This window comes from Eleutherodactylus coqui, chromosome 9 (genome assembly GCF_035609145.1).
Source record: "Eleutherodactylus coqui strain aEleCoq1 chromosome 9, aEleCoq1.hap1, whole genome shotgun sequence".
Taxonomy (NCBI): domain Eukaryota; kingdom Metazoa; phylum Chordata; class Amphibia; order Anura; family Eleutherodactylidae; genus Eleutherodactylus; species Eleutherodactylus coqui.
Window position 1 is genome coordinate 124,033,636 of NC_089845.1, and position 18,448 is coordinate 124,052,083.

Here is an 18,448-nt window from a genome sequence, read left to right on the forward strand (position 1 = left end):
CTGCTGTGTACATGAGGCCTTAGAAGGTATAGAGCTGTGTACCCATGGGTCTGTATGAACCTGTTCTTTTTGAGCAAATTTGGGAATTTCCCATCTAAATTTGCTTCAAAATGTTTTTGACAGATGACATATTTTACTGTTAATTAAGCAACTATAAGGATCAGGACCAGGGTGGCATCGTTACAGAATCCTCACGCCAGCATATGCTCACTGTCTGTTTGGTATTGGATAGCAACACTGATAATTCTCCTCCTGCGTATGGGCAGAATGGCTGTCTGAGAGGTGGGACAATTGGAGCAACCACTTGGCATTAGTCTGAGCATACTTATTCGGGCTCCTCCTCTGAGGGGTGCCAGTTATTCATCTGGTCTGGTCTGACTCCATATCTGAACAAACTATTTGTAGATCTGGTCTGGTCTATTTATAGATCTGGTCCTTGTCAGATTGACTCTATGTCTGATTTCCTGTCTGACGCATTGTCTGAAGGTGCATCTGGTCGGGTCAGCTGTTCCATGTCTAAAGCTAAGTCATTTATTTATTATTTCTTGGGTGTTTGTACATCTTATTCCCTGTGTGCTGTGGTCAATTACATATTATGTGTCATCTAACCTTTAGTACTATTTCACCATCTAGAGAAAGTCAGGTTCCTGATATGGGTATCGCTCTTATGAGGGCGAGGACTCTGCTTTTAGGCAGAGTATTAGAGGGTCTATGGTCAGTATACTTTGTCCCCGTTTGTGTGCCTTTATACATTCTATGTTATCCGTGTTTGCAGAGATACAGGGGGTGGACAAAAATATGGAAACACCAAATGCATTGGATTTTAATCATTCGCACTGAGCTGGCCTTTTTATCCCTACATAGCTGACAGCTTTCCTACCAAATTTGTGTTTACTTCACCTCTTGCCCGGCTCTGGGTAGTTTTGGGAGCCAGCTGGTAATAGCAGCTGAATGGCTCCAGCCCCTGACCAATGGAACCTTGTTGCTCAGGCAGATGATGACATCTGCCCAGCAGCATCTGTGTTATATTACCCCCATTTAACAGGTCTTACTGAAATATGATATATAATCTCATGTAACTTAAAGGCATGCATTTCGTACGGCGTCTCCATATTTTTATCCCCTCACAGTATATATAGACTGTACATTTGTCACACCCAGAAACGCCATGTTGAAACACTTTAATGATCAACTATATGAAAAAACTACAGAAACAGCACTGAATGGTTTGCGGTACCAATTTTTATTAAGGTATCGAAAAATACATTTAGAATCTTCTCTTTCTTTGTGTTATATTTGGAACTTAAGACTGTGCAAAGTGAGCACCAATAAGACTCTTCATATTATATTATGTCATATACAGTTAAAATATTTACACTCCTATTAAAATCTATATTTTTCCCTAGGCAACAAGTAGATAAGATTTGAAAACACACAATTTCACATTAAGTCGGACATAGCAGTGTATTTACTTCAAGTTTTCTTTTAAGACGTAAGAAAATTCCTATGGCTAAAGCGACCCCCCCCCCCCCCCTTCACTCCCCCCAACCCCTCCCCTTCTTGCCAAATTAGTGCAGCATTATTTGTGGATGAAAATCAGTAGAAGCGATGCTTGGTTAGGCGGTAAGCAATATCTCACATTATAAATGATTTTCCTATGTCTGTCGACTTTCACATTTCATTAATCACATCCTAATACTCGCAAAGGGATTAAAGATTCAGCGTCGAGAAATAGCTGCTACCAGTTTGCGCTCAGCCAGAGATAATTAAACATTAGTGCGTGGATTCCAAGTCTGATCTCAGCACAGATGGGGCATTCTGATCCTAATGGAATGAGGCTCTAACTTCACGGCCCTTCAGTGGCTGTGGTGGGCGAAAGTTGTCAACCATGTGGCAGGGGCTGTGATGCTCATCGTTGAAATAAAGGCTTCGCAGCTTTGTCAGCTAGAATAAACACAAATTACAAAATCTTGTTAGCATTTGGGAGGAAAAAAAAAAAAGTACTATGAAAATAAATGACATTATATGCTATGGCTGTAATATTTAAAGGGGTTGTTCAGTTGTAAACTAGTGATATCTTCAGGATAGGTCATCAATAATAAATCTGCAGTTGTCTGTTGCCAGGAACCCCTGCTAATCAGCTGTATGCTATGCCGTTGTGCTCATGCACTAAGATGATTTCTGCAGGAAGTGGACAGCTCCATTCCTACTGCAGTGGCCATGCTTGGTATTGCAGGCCAAGTTCCCATTTATTTCATAAATGGGAACTTGGCCTCCAATACCAAACCTCACCAAAATCATCTCAGTAACCCGAGTACATCAGCCTGGCATACAGCTGATCAGCAGGGATCCCTGGCAACAGACTGCTACCGATCTACAATTGATGTGTACTTTAAACGTCACACGTTATCACTCACACTTATTGACAGTAGGTCCCAGTTCTAGCTATCTTGTTGTGACTCTCAGATGAAACTAGAGTCCCGTTTCTTGTCATCCAAAGATGACAAACATAATTTTTTAACTATTTAATGCACATTGTGCGCTGCTGTCTGAATGGCCAGCGCTGATCACATGAGCAGCGCTAGCCAATTAGAGAGCAGACATAGTTCGTCTGCTGTTGTAGTCCAACGCTACCAATATAATGGGTGAATCAGGTAGTCAGAAGATTGACGTGGTCATTTTAGATGACTAAAAACCGGGCCCAGAACCAGCAGATCAGATGGACAACAGCCGTTAATATAACTCTTCCCTCCAGGCCTCCGACAATATTTCGTCCTGGGACCAGGCAATCACTTTAAAGTAACTTTTGTTTATTTTTTTTCTGCAGCCATTGTGGATCATTTATTGGATCCATGGTACATTCTTGTCCTGGCTTATGACATATTGATATTTTTGTGGATTTTTTTCGGTGTGCAGCTCATACAAATGGTTGTATTAAGTATATTCATGCAATTGTAATATATACTCATGCGAAACTGGCCACATGGAGTTTGCTTCTATACATTTTTCAACTGAGAATACATTCTTCCTGCTGTGCGCTGACTGCCAAGAGGAGAGAGAAGGGTAAGAGCTGAATTCTATAAGGGCAAAGAGGGAAGTCGGCCCACTATTGCATCATGCCCACCCACAGCAGCTGGTGGCACATAGCTAAGGGTGGCCATAGTCTTCTTTGGCACTCACAGATTGCTATAGATTAAATCTACCATTGTGAATGCAGCCTTGCACAAACACCACCAAGTTCTGAATATATTAGAAATACAAAAGATATGAAGAAAAAAGTATTTCCTGCAAGTTAGTAGCATCTGCATGAAAGACAAACATACCAGCCCTCAATTAGGAATGGAATATGATATTAATGGACAGGTTAACAGCAGAAGGCACCCTGGCACGGGCAGCAGAAACACCGGAGGCATCCCCAGCATTATAGACTCATCTAGGCTCTGGGAAATCTCACACTTCGGGTCATTGTGAAAATGTAGACAGCCTTTGTGAGAGCGGAAAACCGTCCAGAGCCTGGAGGTGACATGACACTGCTACTACCAGAAAAGGGAGGCTCCCCGTGAGGGAAATGAAAAGTCATGCGAGATGTCAAAAGTTGCAAAGAGTTAGTTAGCTGCTTATCAGCTCTTATCACTGGCTAAAATAGTTTTCTTTAAAAGTGCCCATCTTCTGACAGAGATGATATCCTAAAGTGGTTTTCTTATGAAGACAACCCCTGTCCATGCGCCCTACAGGGCCTATGGACATCATAACGGAGGGTCCCCCACTTAGAATCCCCTTTATGAACCAGAAGTCCTGATGGACTTGAGCTGTCGTTCTATTACAAGGATGGTTATTAATCGTAATAGCCATCATATAACAGCACATTTCTGCAGGGGAAAATACCAGGCTTGGTGTGGCTTCCCGAAGCAAAATGAATTCTTTACCAAGAGAGGGATAATTAGCTGATTTAGGAGGATATGCCAAGTCATAAAGTTCTCCTCTATCCTGTGGATAGGCAATAATTTATGATCGGTGGGGGTCCGACCACTGGCATCACCTCTGATCCCAAGAACGGGGGTCTGGTTGCTCCCCGAGTGAATGGAGTGGAGGTTGTGCAGGCGCGCCGCTGCTCCACTGACTTCTATGACAGTGATAGAGATTGCCAAAGTGCTTTAACTTTGTAATCTCCGGTGCTGTCATTAAAGTGAATGGAGCATCGGCATGCTTGCACATCCTCCACTCCATTCAGACCCTGTTCTAAGTATCGTGGGGGTGTCAGCGGTCGGACCCCCACAATCATAACGTTATTCCCTATCCTGTGGATAGTTCGCTTATTATTTTAATATCTGTAAGACTCCCTAAATAGTTGTGACTACAAAGAGGCAAGATTTTTTATTTAGAACGAGTATATAATGACCAGCTCAGCGCCATCAGACATCATGAGTCCATAGTGTTGAAAATACTCAAAGCCTATGAAGTTGGCTTGAAACATGTAGCAAGGGTCCCTCTTGTTTTTATATTTTATTTTTCCATATTATTTTCAAGTTGATGTCATAAAAGTTATATTTTATGTGAAACTATTTTTCTTGGAGTGCTGGAGAACTTTTATACAAGTTTTGAAAACATTTTTATATATCCCTTTGGCTATGCAGAGAATTTGGAGCTCTGTGTTAGACGTATGAGCTCCAACAACTATAAAGTGCAGGACCGCCCAGAGTCCTTGGCTCTGGGTATATATTTTAATATCTCTAAAGCCCTTTTTACAGGGTATGTGCTTAGTCACAGGAGCGTATATTGGCCGCCGTTTTCACGACCGGCCGATATACGCTACCATCTGAGCTGTCTTCCCCCTTCCCTTCGTCGGCTCTCTGCCTCTCTCCTCCCTTCTGGCTGTTTGCAATTGGAGGGGGCGGAATGGGGGTGGAGCTAAGCTCCTGCCCCTTGTCCGCAGCCAGCAATGAAAGGGGCAGGTGGAGATTAGCTCCGCCCCCACCCCCTCCCATTGCAAACCGCCAAAGGGGAGAAGAGAGGCAGAGAGCTGGCGAGGGGGAGGAAAAGGGGAAGATAGCTCAGATGGTAGCTTATATCAGCAGGTCATGAAAACGGCGGCCGATATATGCTTGTGTAAATAAGCCCTATGACTGCTGGGCACTGGCAGCCGTCCCAGCGATGATCGCTTCTGTGCTTCTACACACTGGAGGCAGACTGGGATGGAGAACATTCTGGCCCGGCCGGCTCCATGCATAGTTAACAGACGGTCGTGTATACACAGAACGATGCAGCGGCGACCAAGAATGATTTTTAGGTCCGCATGAAAGATCCGATCAATGATTTATCACTGATCGGTCTTTCATTGCATGCATTCACACAGCCTAATTAGTGTGGAAACTGCTTATCTAATGAATATTTTGCATCATAATTATGCCGTGTAAAAGGGGCTTAAGTCACCCTAAAAAGTGGTGGCTACAGAAAGCAAGAATTTTTTATTTAGCCCTTTGGATATGCAGAGGCTTTGGACTTTGTGTTGAAAGAATGAGCTCCAACTACTATAAAGATATAGTTAGAAGTTAATCAGAACAGAAGGTTGCACCTAAAGCAAGATGGTGTTAAAAGGTCGTCACTTTAAACTAAATGGTATGAATTAGAGATGAGCAAGTATACTCGCTAAGGCACATTACTCGAGCGAGTAGTGCCTTAGCCGAGTATCTCCCTGCTCGTCTCTAAAGATTTGGGGGCTGGCGCGGGTGACAGGTGAGTTGCGGCGGGGAGCGGGGGAGAGAGAGGGAGAGAGAGATCTCGCCTCCGTTCCTCCCCGCTCTCCCCCGCCTGCCGCCGGCCCCGAATCTTTAGAGATGAGCGGGGAGATACTCGGCTAAGGCACTACTCGCTCGAGGAATGTGCCTTAGCGAGTATACTCGCTCATCTCTAGTATGAATGCATGAATGAATGAATGAATGATAATTCTGATCATTAATAATTTTTAAATGAACTACCGGCCAGGATACTTCAATGTTCTACATACCTGTTCATTGCTCACACTGATTGGCTCTTTAAGCACATGCCATAAGACGCACTGCAGGAGAGGTGGGGTAGTCAGAGACCCCTTGTAGGTCCAGAAGTCCAAACATTTTGGAAGTAAACCAGAAGGATCAAAATTATGGAAAGGTGCCTCTTTTCCCTAGGAGAACAAGAATATTTTTGCATTAATCAATTACACAACACAATGGGTCCACTTATCAGCTTGATAAACAAACAACAATAGTGTCCTGTAGAGTTTAGGCAGAGGTTATAGGCAGGACTGCGGAATCAGGAAGCCAATCTTACGATTCCTCTATTTTCCACACTCTGACTTCCGCTCCAACTCCTTTATAAATAGCTCACATAGGAGTCACATAAGCATATTTGAGCCTGTTTTTGCAGCGCACTCTTGTGTAGCGGGAAACGCATCAGCATATTTACTGTACTTTACAAGTCGTGTGCAATCGCGAGTGCAAAAGAACACGCACCAATGCTGTCCGCTATTGAAATGGCCAATAGTTTCATGATTTCAAAATCTTCTCCTTACCTGTGCAAATGTGCAGGAAAATAGAGAATGCCGCGTATTTTATGCACAACAGATATGACAGTTCTGATTCTAGGACTGCGCTATATCTTTTGAGAAAATTTAGGATGGCATGCCAGAAGTCAGACAGACCCTATTATAATTAATGGGCGAGGAAGAAGTCCCAGCACCTGAGAAGTTTGGAAATAACTTTTTATTCCACAAGTATACATCCAGAGTAAGGGGAGTTTCGGGAGTTTTCCAGGTTATGAATTATAGTCAACGGGGTAAATCTGATGCCAATTGTGTCCCCCATGTGCTGAATCTAGTGCTTCCAGTCACACAATGGAAATTATACCAGAAAGCAATAGCAAGTGTCAAAGTTGCCTCAGTAGACTTGGAAACAGTCTGGATTTTTGCAAAACGGGTGCTGTTTCTACGTATTGGCTTTATTTGGCCCATTTTGGAGTATTCCCAGGCATGGCTTTTAAAAATAAGCATAAACTTGAGGCTGTAGCTACTTAATATTACCAACATGGATAGGCCATGCGCATGCTCAGACTGACCCTATACAAATTAGATAAGTAGATTGTTTGAGTATCATTAGTGGATCAGCTGAGAATTAGCTAATGTTCAGCTTTTAACTCATGTTAGGCTTCACACGGACGTATTTGTGCGCAGAGAATGTGCCAAGATCCGAATGCATGCAGGTAATGGGAGTGGTAATCTGCAGCAGAATATCTATCTGCGTCTTTAGCTGCGGATTGCGGAAATATTCTGCCTCTGTGAAAGCGCCTGAAACTCTGAGTCAGTGACGGGACGCGAGGAACGCCACTTCATACCTTGGTTGGAATTAATTTTAAGGCATCAATCACGGCCTGGAGCTCCGGCTTGGCTTCACCGACCTGTAATTGAGAAATATGACTTAGACAAGACGTAATAACATAAAACAGTAGAACATACAAGTGACTTTCACTCCAGTTTAATCAATTTGGTTTCAATAATTATAGTCTGAAGAGATCAGCAGAGACATTTGATGATTTATAATATGCACTAAAGACTCTAAAGTTAACCAAAACAAGAGTTGAGGGATAGTTCACACGGTTTGATTTGGCCGATTCACATCAGATTTTTAAGATGTGGATCTGCCTTATCAAGGACTGGGCTTCGGAGTTCTACTCTTCGGATTGGCATGCAGATCCGCACAAGGATTTAGCCCCATTTAATAACTTTCCTAAAAACCACGTGATCACCTATGAAGGACTGTCTGTTTACCCTGAATGGAGGTGGGCAGCCGGAAGAGATGTCTGCTGCGCTCCACCTCCATTCACTCAGCAATTATCGCTCCTGTGCGAAAGCACAGACGCTTAGACGCCCAACAGTCGTCCCGTGTAAATGTACTCTGACATAAGATCCCACCACTTCTGTGCACCTCCTATCTAGTACTTAGCACTGCCCTACTAACTTAGTCATGTGGATCTTCTCCAAAGGCTTTTAGTCTCCAGCCTTTTTCTATACAATTAAACCTATACAAATTATGAAATAGACTGGAGAGTGGATGTAGCTTATGGTGCAAATGAGCTTTTTACTATATCACAGAAGCAGCATGTATGAAGAATTAGCCACGGTGAAATGATCCATATTGCAGGAATGGACCACAAACACAGTAGGAGCCCTTTTACATTACCTAGTACAGACGTTTGAAAGGCATCGATCACAATGATTGACGCTTGCTTACCTGGCCTTTTACACAAGCCGATTTAGACTATATGGGGAACAAATGGTCGTTCATGCGATCAATCGTTTGTCACCCATTCACTTCAATCACCGTCGTCAGCACATCCCTCGTTCCCATAGGAAAATGTGCTGCAGAGAATGATGGATTTTCTGGATGTACAAAAGGTTTGATCAGCCAACAAATGAATATTTGCAATTTCATTGGTTGATCGCTTCCAGGGCTTATATCATTGGTCCATATTAAAGGGTCTTAAAGGGATTTTCTGGGACTTAAAAATGTTAAACAGCCTTAAAATAAAAAAAAAATTTGAATACTCACCGGTCCCTGATGCTCCCCGTCCAGTGTTGCAACCACGATGCCCGCCGCACAGAAGCCAGAAATAGTGTTGGGCAATCATGTGCCATTCATTATGGATGTGACCACTCAGCCACTTACAAGCTTCAGCAGTGATTCTTCTAAGGCTGGTGAAGAGTGTGAGTGGCAGAGTGGTCACATGCACAGTGAATGGCACAAGACCGAGCTTCTTCCCAGGTTCCGTGCAGCCAGTACTGGCGGCTGGAGCGCTGGACAGGGAACAGCTAGTATTCAATTTTTCTTTATTTTAAGGACGTTTAACCTTTTTTTTTAAGTCCCGGAAAACCCATTTTAGATGTAGGAATCTACATGCTAGTAACACGCAAAGCTCTGTATATCCTCTGCTCCAGCCTTTTACAAACATTCGCTGTCTTCAGGACTCATCCAACAAAAATTCTCAATCGGCCAATTCATGTTAGCTTACCTTCAAGAAAACACCAACTACAGTGAGCCCATCGCAGTGTTTCACAGCTTCACCAAAGCTGCCGTACTTGGTATTCCAGTGGACCAGGTGAAGCTGCCAGCAAAGCATAAGAAAGACAAAGTTAAGAATAAAGTGTGGGGAATCAAAGAGATGAAGAACGGCTCTCACGTCTCCTGATGTCCGGTGCTTAGTTATAGCATACAGTGAACAGGAGAGGGGCAAGGAGCCATTCTACATTTGGGGCTGCACAAGCTTGCTGCTAGGCACTGTGAATGTGTGTAGTTTGCTAATCTTCTTGTTCTGACCGCTTGGCCGGAGAGAGGCCACGGGGGCCGTGGGGGGTACAAGCCCAGCAATGTGTTTATTTTAGAGAGGGGGACACTATTACTTTATAGGGGCATGATGGAGCTCCTATTATTCTATAGGGACAGAGGGGGACTTTATTAATTAAAAGTAGTTGTCCAAGTTAACGGGATTGTCGTCTTTTTTTCACTGATGACCTAACCTCTACATAAGTCATCAGTAGTTGATAAATGGGGGTCCACCACTCGGGCACCGTTCATTCAGCTGACCGTCTGGCCCGCTGTCCAGCGCAGCGGGCTGGAAGTTGCCATTACTGAAATTAATGGGAGAGCCACGCTGGCATGGCATTCCCTTCTCCTCTCTTGGTCAGGATGGGTGTTAACAGCAGTGGACACAGTGGAGAGAGGTAAGTATATATCTTTTTGTTATTTTTTAATCTTTTTAATCATATACTAACTGGACTATAATTCCATCATCCTGCAGTTTTTGCAGATTTTAAAAGCGCTGGGAGACAACCTAAAACTTGCCCATGGTAGGGCAGAAGATGGCACTTTTTCCCTCAAACAACCGCTCTCAGTCTAATTTTCTCCTTTCCTTATAATAATTTTGGGAAGATTCCTACATTTTCCTAATTTGGAAAATACAACCATCTATACTTACCTCAGCCTCATATTTGTGCCCATTAACAGTGTGCTCAGAGCCGTGTCCATCACAGGATCCCCAGTGAAAATGGAACTGCTTCAATCTGTAGGGGGCTTCCATGGCTCCACCTCTGATCACTGTAATTTCAGAAGAAACGAGAGCTCAGTGCCGACTTATCTGTGGTGGCAGAAATGTACATCCTTGTGTTCTTTTAATAAACACTTAAGAGAACATTGACCCATTAAGACTCTGCCTTCGGAGATAGCCGAGGGCTTAAGAATCAGTCTTAATTACCCAAATGAGTTGTGACATGTATCTCTTGCCAATCTTCTTAAATACATCATTACAGGTTTTCCTAGTAAGGCTGTGAAGGGTTGACCCTCACCTAGATGTTCACACTTCTCCCCTGTGTCCTGAATGTAATGGGCATGAGATAGATGTAGTAGGTGACAGTAGGGTTTACAGTTTTATTATGCAACATTTTTCTGGTATTGGAATTGTGCTTTCATTGTGCTTTTCGTTTTCATTGTATGTAATGAAAAAAGTTTATTCTTCTTTAATTATGATGAATGGGATAGGATGCGTCAGGGTGGGACACAGGAGGTCATACAAGGGTGCTGAACGTGAGGTATAACCAGAACGAGGTATGTACGTTGTAAGCAGGAGACTTGTAATGAGTGATTCTAGCATTACTCAAGAATGGCTAGACCAGAAGCGCATCATTTGTGACGAGCAACCCGCTACCCGGGCTTTCGCTGATGACTTCCCGCACCATTTTCTCTGACGGTTGTCTACGCTACTTACAGCAAAATTTAGAGCGCTGTTAAAATTGTGCAATAAGTTCAGCGTGCAACAAGAACGTCATTTTGTACAACGCCATTCACGCCATGTGTGCTGCAACCGCTTTCAATTTAGGAGACAAGATACTCAGCCATATTGGCAGTAAAGTCACCGAAAGGAGGAGGTAAGACGCTGCATACACTACCCCACCAGTGACCTGACCCTGCCCGTGTATGCTGCCAAGTCCCCTGAGCCCATCCCAGACAGGGACCCCTTTCCATCCAGCCCTCCCCGGTCATTTACATATATCCACATAGTAAAATAGTCATCATCCATGCAACATTTACAATCACAAATCAGATACGATTTTGCTATAAGATTTTGCTAATGGACACAATAATATATATATATATATACTGGCCATTTCTTACAGACACCGGCCCTTTCGCGACTGGAGTTTCCCTGTATGGAAATTAGACCAGTGACTTCGGAGTGCAGCATAAAATGAAATGATAAGCTTTTCATGGATCAGCTTTTTTGTGAATCCACATTAGATGGGAAATCCAGCGATCTGAGTGATTTCCAACGAGCTATGATCATCAGTGCTAGACTAGCCGGGCTAGGATTCCATTCACTGCCAATATTGTGGGGTATTCCCATGTGCAGAGTATACCGAGGATGGTGTGTTCATGGAAATACATCCCTCGAAAAGGGATCCTGTGGGTATAAATAACTGGTGGATGAAGGAGTCAGTGGAGGATGTTAAAATTGTTCTGACAAACAACGGCTGCACAGTCAAGAAAATTGCGTCTGAATATAACGCTGCTGCTCCAACTAACGTGTCGAACGTACAACTTGCCGTTCCTACTGAGCAGTAGAAAATCATCAAATGGTCAGGTGAGTCCAGATTATTTCTATAGCACCAGAGTAACATAGTATGTTAGGCTGAAAAATGACAAATGTCCATCCAGTTCAATCTGTCCCCCCCCCCCCCCACTTGTTTATCCAGAGGAAGGCAAAAAAAACTGTGAGGCAGAAGCCAATTCCCTCATTCTGGCAGTCAGAGTAATCCCTGGATCAACACTTGAGATCAACAACCCTTCTGGTTATTTAATGTCTATATCCTGTAATATCATAGCGCTCTAAGAAGTCATCTAATCCCCTCTTAAACTCCTCTATAGATTTTGCCATTACCACGTCCTCAGGCAGAGAGTTCCACAGTCTCACTGCTCTTACAGTAAAGAACCCCCTTCTATGTTGCTGATGAAACCTTCATTCCTCTAACCATAGTGGATGCCCTCTTGTTACCGTCGCAGTCCTGGGTATAAACAGATCATGGGAGAGATCCTTGTATTGTCCCCTCATGTATTTATACATAGTTATTTGGTCGCCCCTTAGCCGTCTTTTTTCCAGGGTAAATAATCCCAATTTTGATAGCCTCTCTGGATATTCCAGTCCTCTCATACTATGTATTAGTTTAGTTGCCCTTCTTTGGAGAGGCGAAGAAAGTGGATTTCTGCTTCTCATATGCTACTCGTCAATTTTGTAATTGGGGTTTACTCCCTCTCTACTCTCTCTCTCTTATAGGGGCCACTACACAAAATGAAAATCCCTGTCCCAGGGCCCCCAGGGGCCCATGCACCATGCCATCGTGTAGAGCATCCATGCCTTCCTATTAAGGTATGCTATCAGTATTCCAATATAGGTCACCAGCAATGAGATATAGCGCTGGATCAGTCTTTTTGACTACACCCTGTAGAGGCCATATAACTGAAGTGTATCAGATGTAATATAAATGCTGACAAGATCTTTCTTCTATGGAGCTGATGGGACAGGTCAAAAGCTAATGTAGCTATAGAGGCAAAGTCGTGACTTCTTATGCTTCATGCTAGGTCTTTTATATTGTGGTCATGATGTGGTTACACTGGATGCCAACAACTTCTGTTCCGTGACAACTTTTACCGGTATTCATTTTCTATGCAGCATGCTCTGCAATGATCCCAGCACGGCACAGTCTCCTCGGCTTACATTAGATTCTCACCTGTCGGAGCTCACAGCCACTTTTGCAACTATAAAAACCACCAGGGCTTAAGGGGCTTAGTAAATATGGCATTCAACCTGAATATCGTTCTTTTCGGTGCAACCAGAAATTTAGCCCTGACAGACAACACCTATAGGAACTTTTGCAGTGACAAGACCCACCAAGGTATTCTCGACAGACGACTCCTAGGAGAACTTCTGTAGTTACAGGAAAAAGGCACTCAGCAGTCAAGAGCCGAATGACAGCGGGCATCCATGAAGGTCAGAGCTAACATTCTGACGCCTCCTGGCTCCACCTCCTGCCAGCGCGCTACAACAATAAATCAATGATGTCATTACATCTGTAGTCAGTTTTGTATACCTGGGGCAATACTGAGATCTGTACTCTGCCTGGTGATATGTCAGGTGAGAACAGATTCTCAAAACTAATTCCCTTGTTTGGTAAACGGTATGTAAATAAGCTATGATCCAGAATGACAGCTTATTTACATACAATTTTCCCAGGGAGCACTGCCTGGCAAATAAGACTCCCTAAGCTAACTTGGCAGTCTGCACAAGGAGAAACTTTATTAGCCTATTCCCAGAAAGTAAAGAGAAGATTAACAGTCCAAATGTAGGAGTTCTGTAGCACGTTAGCAAACATTTGTTGCAAAATGCTGCAACAAAACTGTCCAACCCTTATTGTATTTGGGAAGATAAGATCATACGAGTCTTCTGAAATAGCAAAATGTAACAAACAGTAGGTAGACCTATAGAGGACCTTGACTGCTGACTCATTTGGGTAGAGCCAATAAACAGTATAATATTCTCTAAAGGCCATGCTAAGGGAGGCTGTGTGGTTGGAACACCTCCAAGCTATGATTGTAGCCACAGTAGTCAGTGAGCCATAAAGTTGCATTGCAAGGTGACGATTAGAATGAGTGAGTGTCCGCTGTCTTCACATGACAGTCAGATGCTCAATGGGAAGGGTACATGCGCCTCTGCACCCCACTTCACCATACATACTTATTATCTATATCAACACTTCTGAGTGGACCAGAGGCGGATCTGCTGCGAATTGCAACGTGGCTTGCAGCCATGTACAGCACAATATATGTGGCTGGGGTTTCCCACCTTCATGTACCTAAATCCACATACAAATGAGATCACGTTGAGGATTTCTAAATCCGAAGCACGCTCAATATGTTGCAGAAAAGCTGCATATTTTCACTGCAGATAGGATAAAATAGCAAATCTGCAGCAAAATATGCGATAAAACTCACATGCAACTCATGTGGATTCTATTGCAAAGTCATTGTGCATTTGCTGCTAAAGGGGAAAGTAGCAGAACAACCTCTTCTGTGCAGATGCTGAAGGAGGTCAGAATGCTGAAGACTTTATCTCCAAAGGCTGCAGAGTTATAAGCAGTGTAAAGCCCTGTAATATAATACAGGCCACAGCTTTGGATGAGTTACTGATAGGTTATGCAATATAGCTGCAAAGTTACTCAACTTATCTTTATACACTCTCCTACCAAATGTAATTGGACACAAGAGGCCAGTCTCACATGGGCGTATTGTCTTTGCGCGTTGCGCACGCAACTTTCATGTACGCAACACGCTATGCCAATAGCCCACTGATTTGTACTGGGCCACTCGCATCTGTGTTTTTTTATGCGCCTATTACTTGTACAAGAAAAAAAATCACAGTATGTTCTATTGTCATGCATATTACGCATATCGTATCCAGATAGTACATGGAGATTGGCAGCCAGTCGGCACACAGCATGTAAGCAAGAATCAAAAGTAGTATTTATTTATGTATGTTGATACTTGGTGGGGCCTCCTTTGGCCCTAATGACAATGGATACTCTCTGTGGCATACTACTAAAGGCTGATGCACATCAGCTTTTATTTCCCTCCATTCATCCTGCAAATTTCTGGTGAGTTCTCTCAAAGAGGATGCATCTACAGTGATGCAAGGAGCATCATCATTGGACAGATGAGCAATGGAAAAACATTCTATGGAGTCACAAATCACACTACTCCAGCTTCAAATCAGATGGAGGTACCCAGGTGCGGAGGAGCCTGGGGAACACCTTTTACCTGAGTGTGTTGTGCCAACAGATAAGTACAGCAGAGGTCCCATTATGGTCTGGTGATGGCACGGTCTCAGTCCGTTGATTGTAGTGACAAGACCCATGAACACGGAGGTGTACCGTGATATTCTAGACAATAATGTGCTGCCGACAATGTGGCAATACTCTGGGAATGGTCAGCCATACTTCCAACAAGACAACGCACCTTGTCACAAAAACAATGCTGATTTACGTTGGTTTTAGGCTATGAATGTTCCATGATTGGACCGGCCAGCACAGAGCCCCAACCTGAACCCTACTAAACATATCTGTGGGAAGAACTGGAATGTCATGTCAAGAAATATGAATAGCACCCATCGTCTTTGAGAGAACTCACCATTCATTTGCAGGATGAATGTAGGGAAATACCAGCTGAAATGTATCAGATGTTAGTAGAAAGTATGCCATTAGGGCCAAAGGAGTCCCACTAAGTAATAAAGTATTCAGATAAATACTTCTTTTGATTCTTGCTCAGACACCCGGTTACATTTGTTAGGATAGCGTATCTGTATGCCTTAAACTGATAGAAAGGTGTCTTGAGCTAAAGACTACCCGCCACCTCCCCAAATTAGCACATTGGGTCTATATCATTCTTTGTTTCTATCATGTAAACAAAAGAGTGAAACAATAATGATCACATTAACACATTCATTGAGCAAGTATATGGCTATAGGGAGAATATACACAAACATGGCATAATGTAACATAGTGGAGGGTCCTGAATCCTAATGGCAAGAACCAGTCCATTCACAAACTACATTATATGTACAAGTGAGATAGAGCCCTGGAGCAGTAGATATACAGTATTTGGAGGACGCTGCATGAGTTGGGGATATTTAGCCCATTATCTATGTAGCACATAGTGCTGACATATAAGTGCCCTACCCTGATGCATCAGCACATGGCATATCAGCAAGACCCAGGCTGATGCCATTTAACATTCAAACTTACTAAATTCATGGGATGATTGGGATAGAGCCAATTAATGTCACTCTGTGTTCCAGGGCTGAGAGGCGCCGACGCTGCCCAGAATACATTAACTGATTAAAAGGCATCCACACTTCTGCACGTCAATTAGAGCTAGAATGCGATCAGAGAGGACGGCTGATAATGATGGGGGGGCCTCTGAAGGATCAGAGTAACCAAAATACGGAAACTTCCATGGGCGGCTATAGATTTTTTTTATAACTGCGGTTATGGAAGTAAGACCGTGCGTTTATCGTAAAACGCTATGTGTATAACGCAGCATTTTACCGCGTAGTGAGCCAGCGTATCGCCGTGTATGGCAGCTGTTTCTGACGATGAATGACAGCGTATTTCACGCCAGCTGTCATGCGCAGTTTTCCTTGTTTCATTTTTTTTTATTTCTCACTTTGTCACTTAGCGATGTTGCGCATAAACACCGCACATACGTAATGTAATGGCGCGTGTACAGCGTTTTGTGCGCACCCATAGATAACAATAGGGCTCTATCACACGTAATACGCGGTAAAATAGAACATGCTGCGTTCTCTTTTCCTCGCAATGACTTGTCCTATCTTTTGACAGCATAACGCAGGAGACTCCATAGACTATGGGAGCCGGCCAGTAAATGAGGGGGCGGGAGTTTAGCAGTTGTCTAGCGCTGCTAGACATTGACGGGTGCCTCTAGTTGAGGCTTTTAACAGTCATTTAAAGTCCTTCTGACGACCGCGAGATTTTGGGGTAGCGGTGTTATTTCACCGCAGGCAGGTATGTGAATGAACAATAAAATCATAAAGAATAGCTGCAACTTGGTCGCGGCTATTCTTCATTCATGCGATTTTTAGCTACGATAGTCGCAATTTTTTTAGCGCAGCTATCAGAGGGTTAAAATAACGTTCGTGTGAAGGAGACCTTAAGGTCCTTTCACAAATCCCAATGATTGGGAATAAATGTTTGTAGGAACATTTGTTCGCCCATTCAACAGGCTGTATATATATATATATATATATATATATATATATATATATATGCCCCCCAGTCAGCCAGCGGACCAGCAATGAAACTGTAAGAGGGAAGAACGATCACACGAGAAATCATTAGTTCCCCATGCAATTGGCCTGTGTGAAGGCCCTTTAAACAAGCACCGATCCCCTAGATTAGCGCTTGTCAAACAACAGGAGTTGGCCCATGGAAAAAGGGCCCCATACATAGGACAGGTAGTTGTGAACGAACATTCGTCCAAACCTTTGTTCACCTGATCACCTGTCCTGCCCGAACAAGGGATGTGCTGTCGACAACAGTGGAACAGTTTCCAACCAAGTCATCATACTAACCATTGTCATGACATGCTTTATACAATAGCCCTAATTGTAGAATGGAAAGGGAGCTAAACGAGCCCCATTCGACTTGCAGAAACGTTGACGGGGCACATTCCTAGCAGATAGTCTTCCAATATAAAAATAACCCTAATTATACTTGTTCCTCTAAAAACGTCTGTGGGTAACAATCAACATGGCAGCCACAGCTTCTACCACCCAGCTATCTCCTTAATAGCCAATCTTCATCCTGCTGCTTAGGGGTAGTAGGATTTGCCATTCAGTCCCATTGACGATGCAAGAGCGAAACACCCATCGGGGCGCACGCCATCGGGGTTTGTACTCTAGTTAACTATTCTTTAAAGTTTCCTGCTCATTAGCTTTTCCCTGATTGGATATTACTACCGTTCCTTCCATATTGTTGTGGCGTGCCAGCCGCAATCAGGAAGTGAAACCGTGGTGGCATCTCTATGTCAGCCTGGTCCACGTTACGCGCTATTGAATGCCTCTTCCCTATCACTGATTGCTGTTTGTGATGATGTATGTGTGTATGTTGGTCTATTACGGGCATTAATTATGGCATTGTCTGGCGTGTTGGGTCACCGTACTTGCACCCTGCCCGAATGTAACAAGAAGACATCTTCATGACTAGTTGAAGGGCAAGTTGCCATTTCGACGAAAGGGTCTTTATACACAGCTGTCTCCTTATAGGTTTGGCAACCAAATACCTGTCCGATTCAATTATTAAGCAGCAACTTTATACGCTGTACGACAAAAAACTGAATCTTTCAGTAGGGTGTGAAGGTAATCTGATCGCATTTCTTGGTTTTCTACAAAGACTGAAAGCTCAGAGCCATTTTGGCAGAAATTTGTAACTGTGTGTATCTAGTGACAGACATTCGAAAAGCTAAATAATCCTTTGTGTCAGAGCGCTGGCCAGCAGATAACACCTTATTGTTTGCATAAGCCTATGCGGTATCAGCAGTCACGTAGGCGTCTGCACCCATTGTTCCTACCAATGCAAAGTAATACAGAGGATGAACCAAGTTAGTCACAATACACAGGGGAAATGCATTTCCTCTTTAATAATCTAATTCCCATATTTAGCAGATATTCCAGACTCGGTTATATTATTGAGTTATGACATCAGTGTATAACGGTATCTGACTGACATTGTTCTATAGCGAAGAGTTTGGTCGTTTGGTATTGAAACCTATAGGCTGTCCAGGTAATGTACGGATGAGATGAG

The 18,448-nt window shown here is 43.4% G+C and overlaps 1 protein-coding gene across 4 annotated transcripts in view; it reads right to left on the reverse strand.

The window, feature by feature from the left end:
- Nucleotides 1–1,224: 1,224 nt before the first annotated feature.
- LOC136578405 (carbonic anhydrase 2-like) overlaps nucleotides 1,225–18,448 on the reverse strand; it is a 34,959-nt gene continuing 17,735 nt past the window's right edge. For all 4 annotated transcript variants that reach the window (XM_066578453.1, XM_066578455.1, XM_066578452.1 and 1 more), the window contains exons 4-8: nucleotides 10,003–10,121; nucleotides 9,040–9,132; nucleotides 7,366–7,428; nucleotides 6,005–6,160; nucleotides 1,225–1,944 (exon numbers count right to left, since the gene is read on the reverse strand). In XM_066578453.1, the coding sequence (XP_066434550.1) occupies nucleotides 1,825–1,944; nucleotides 6,005–6,160; nucleotides 7,366–7,428; nucleotides 9,040–9,132; nucleotides 10,003–10,121 (551 nt within the window). In that variant the 3' untranslated portion in view covers nucleotides 1,225–1,824. The remainder of the gene's footprint in view (nucleotides 1,945–6,004; nucleotides 6,161–7,365; nucleotides 7,429–9,039; nucleotides 9,133–10,002; nucleotides 10,122–18,448) is intronic.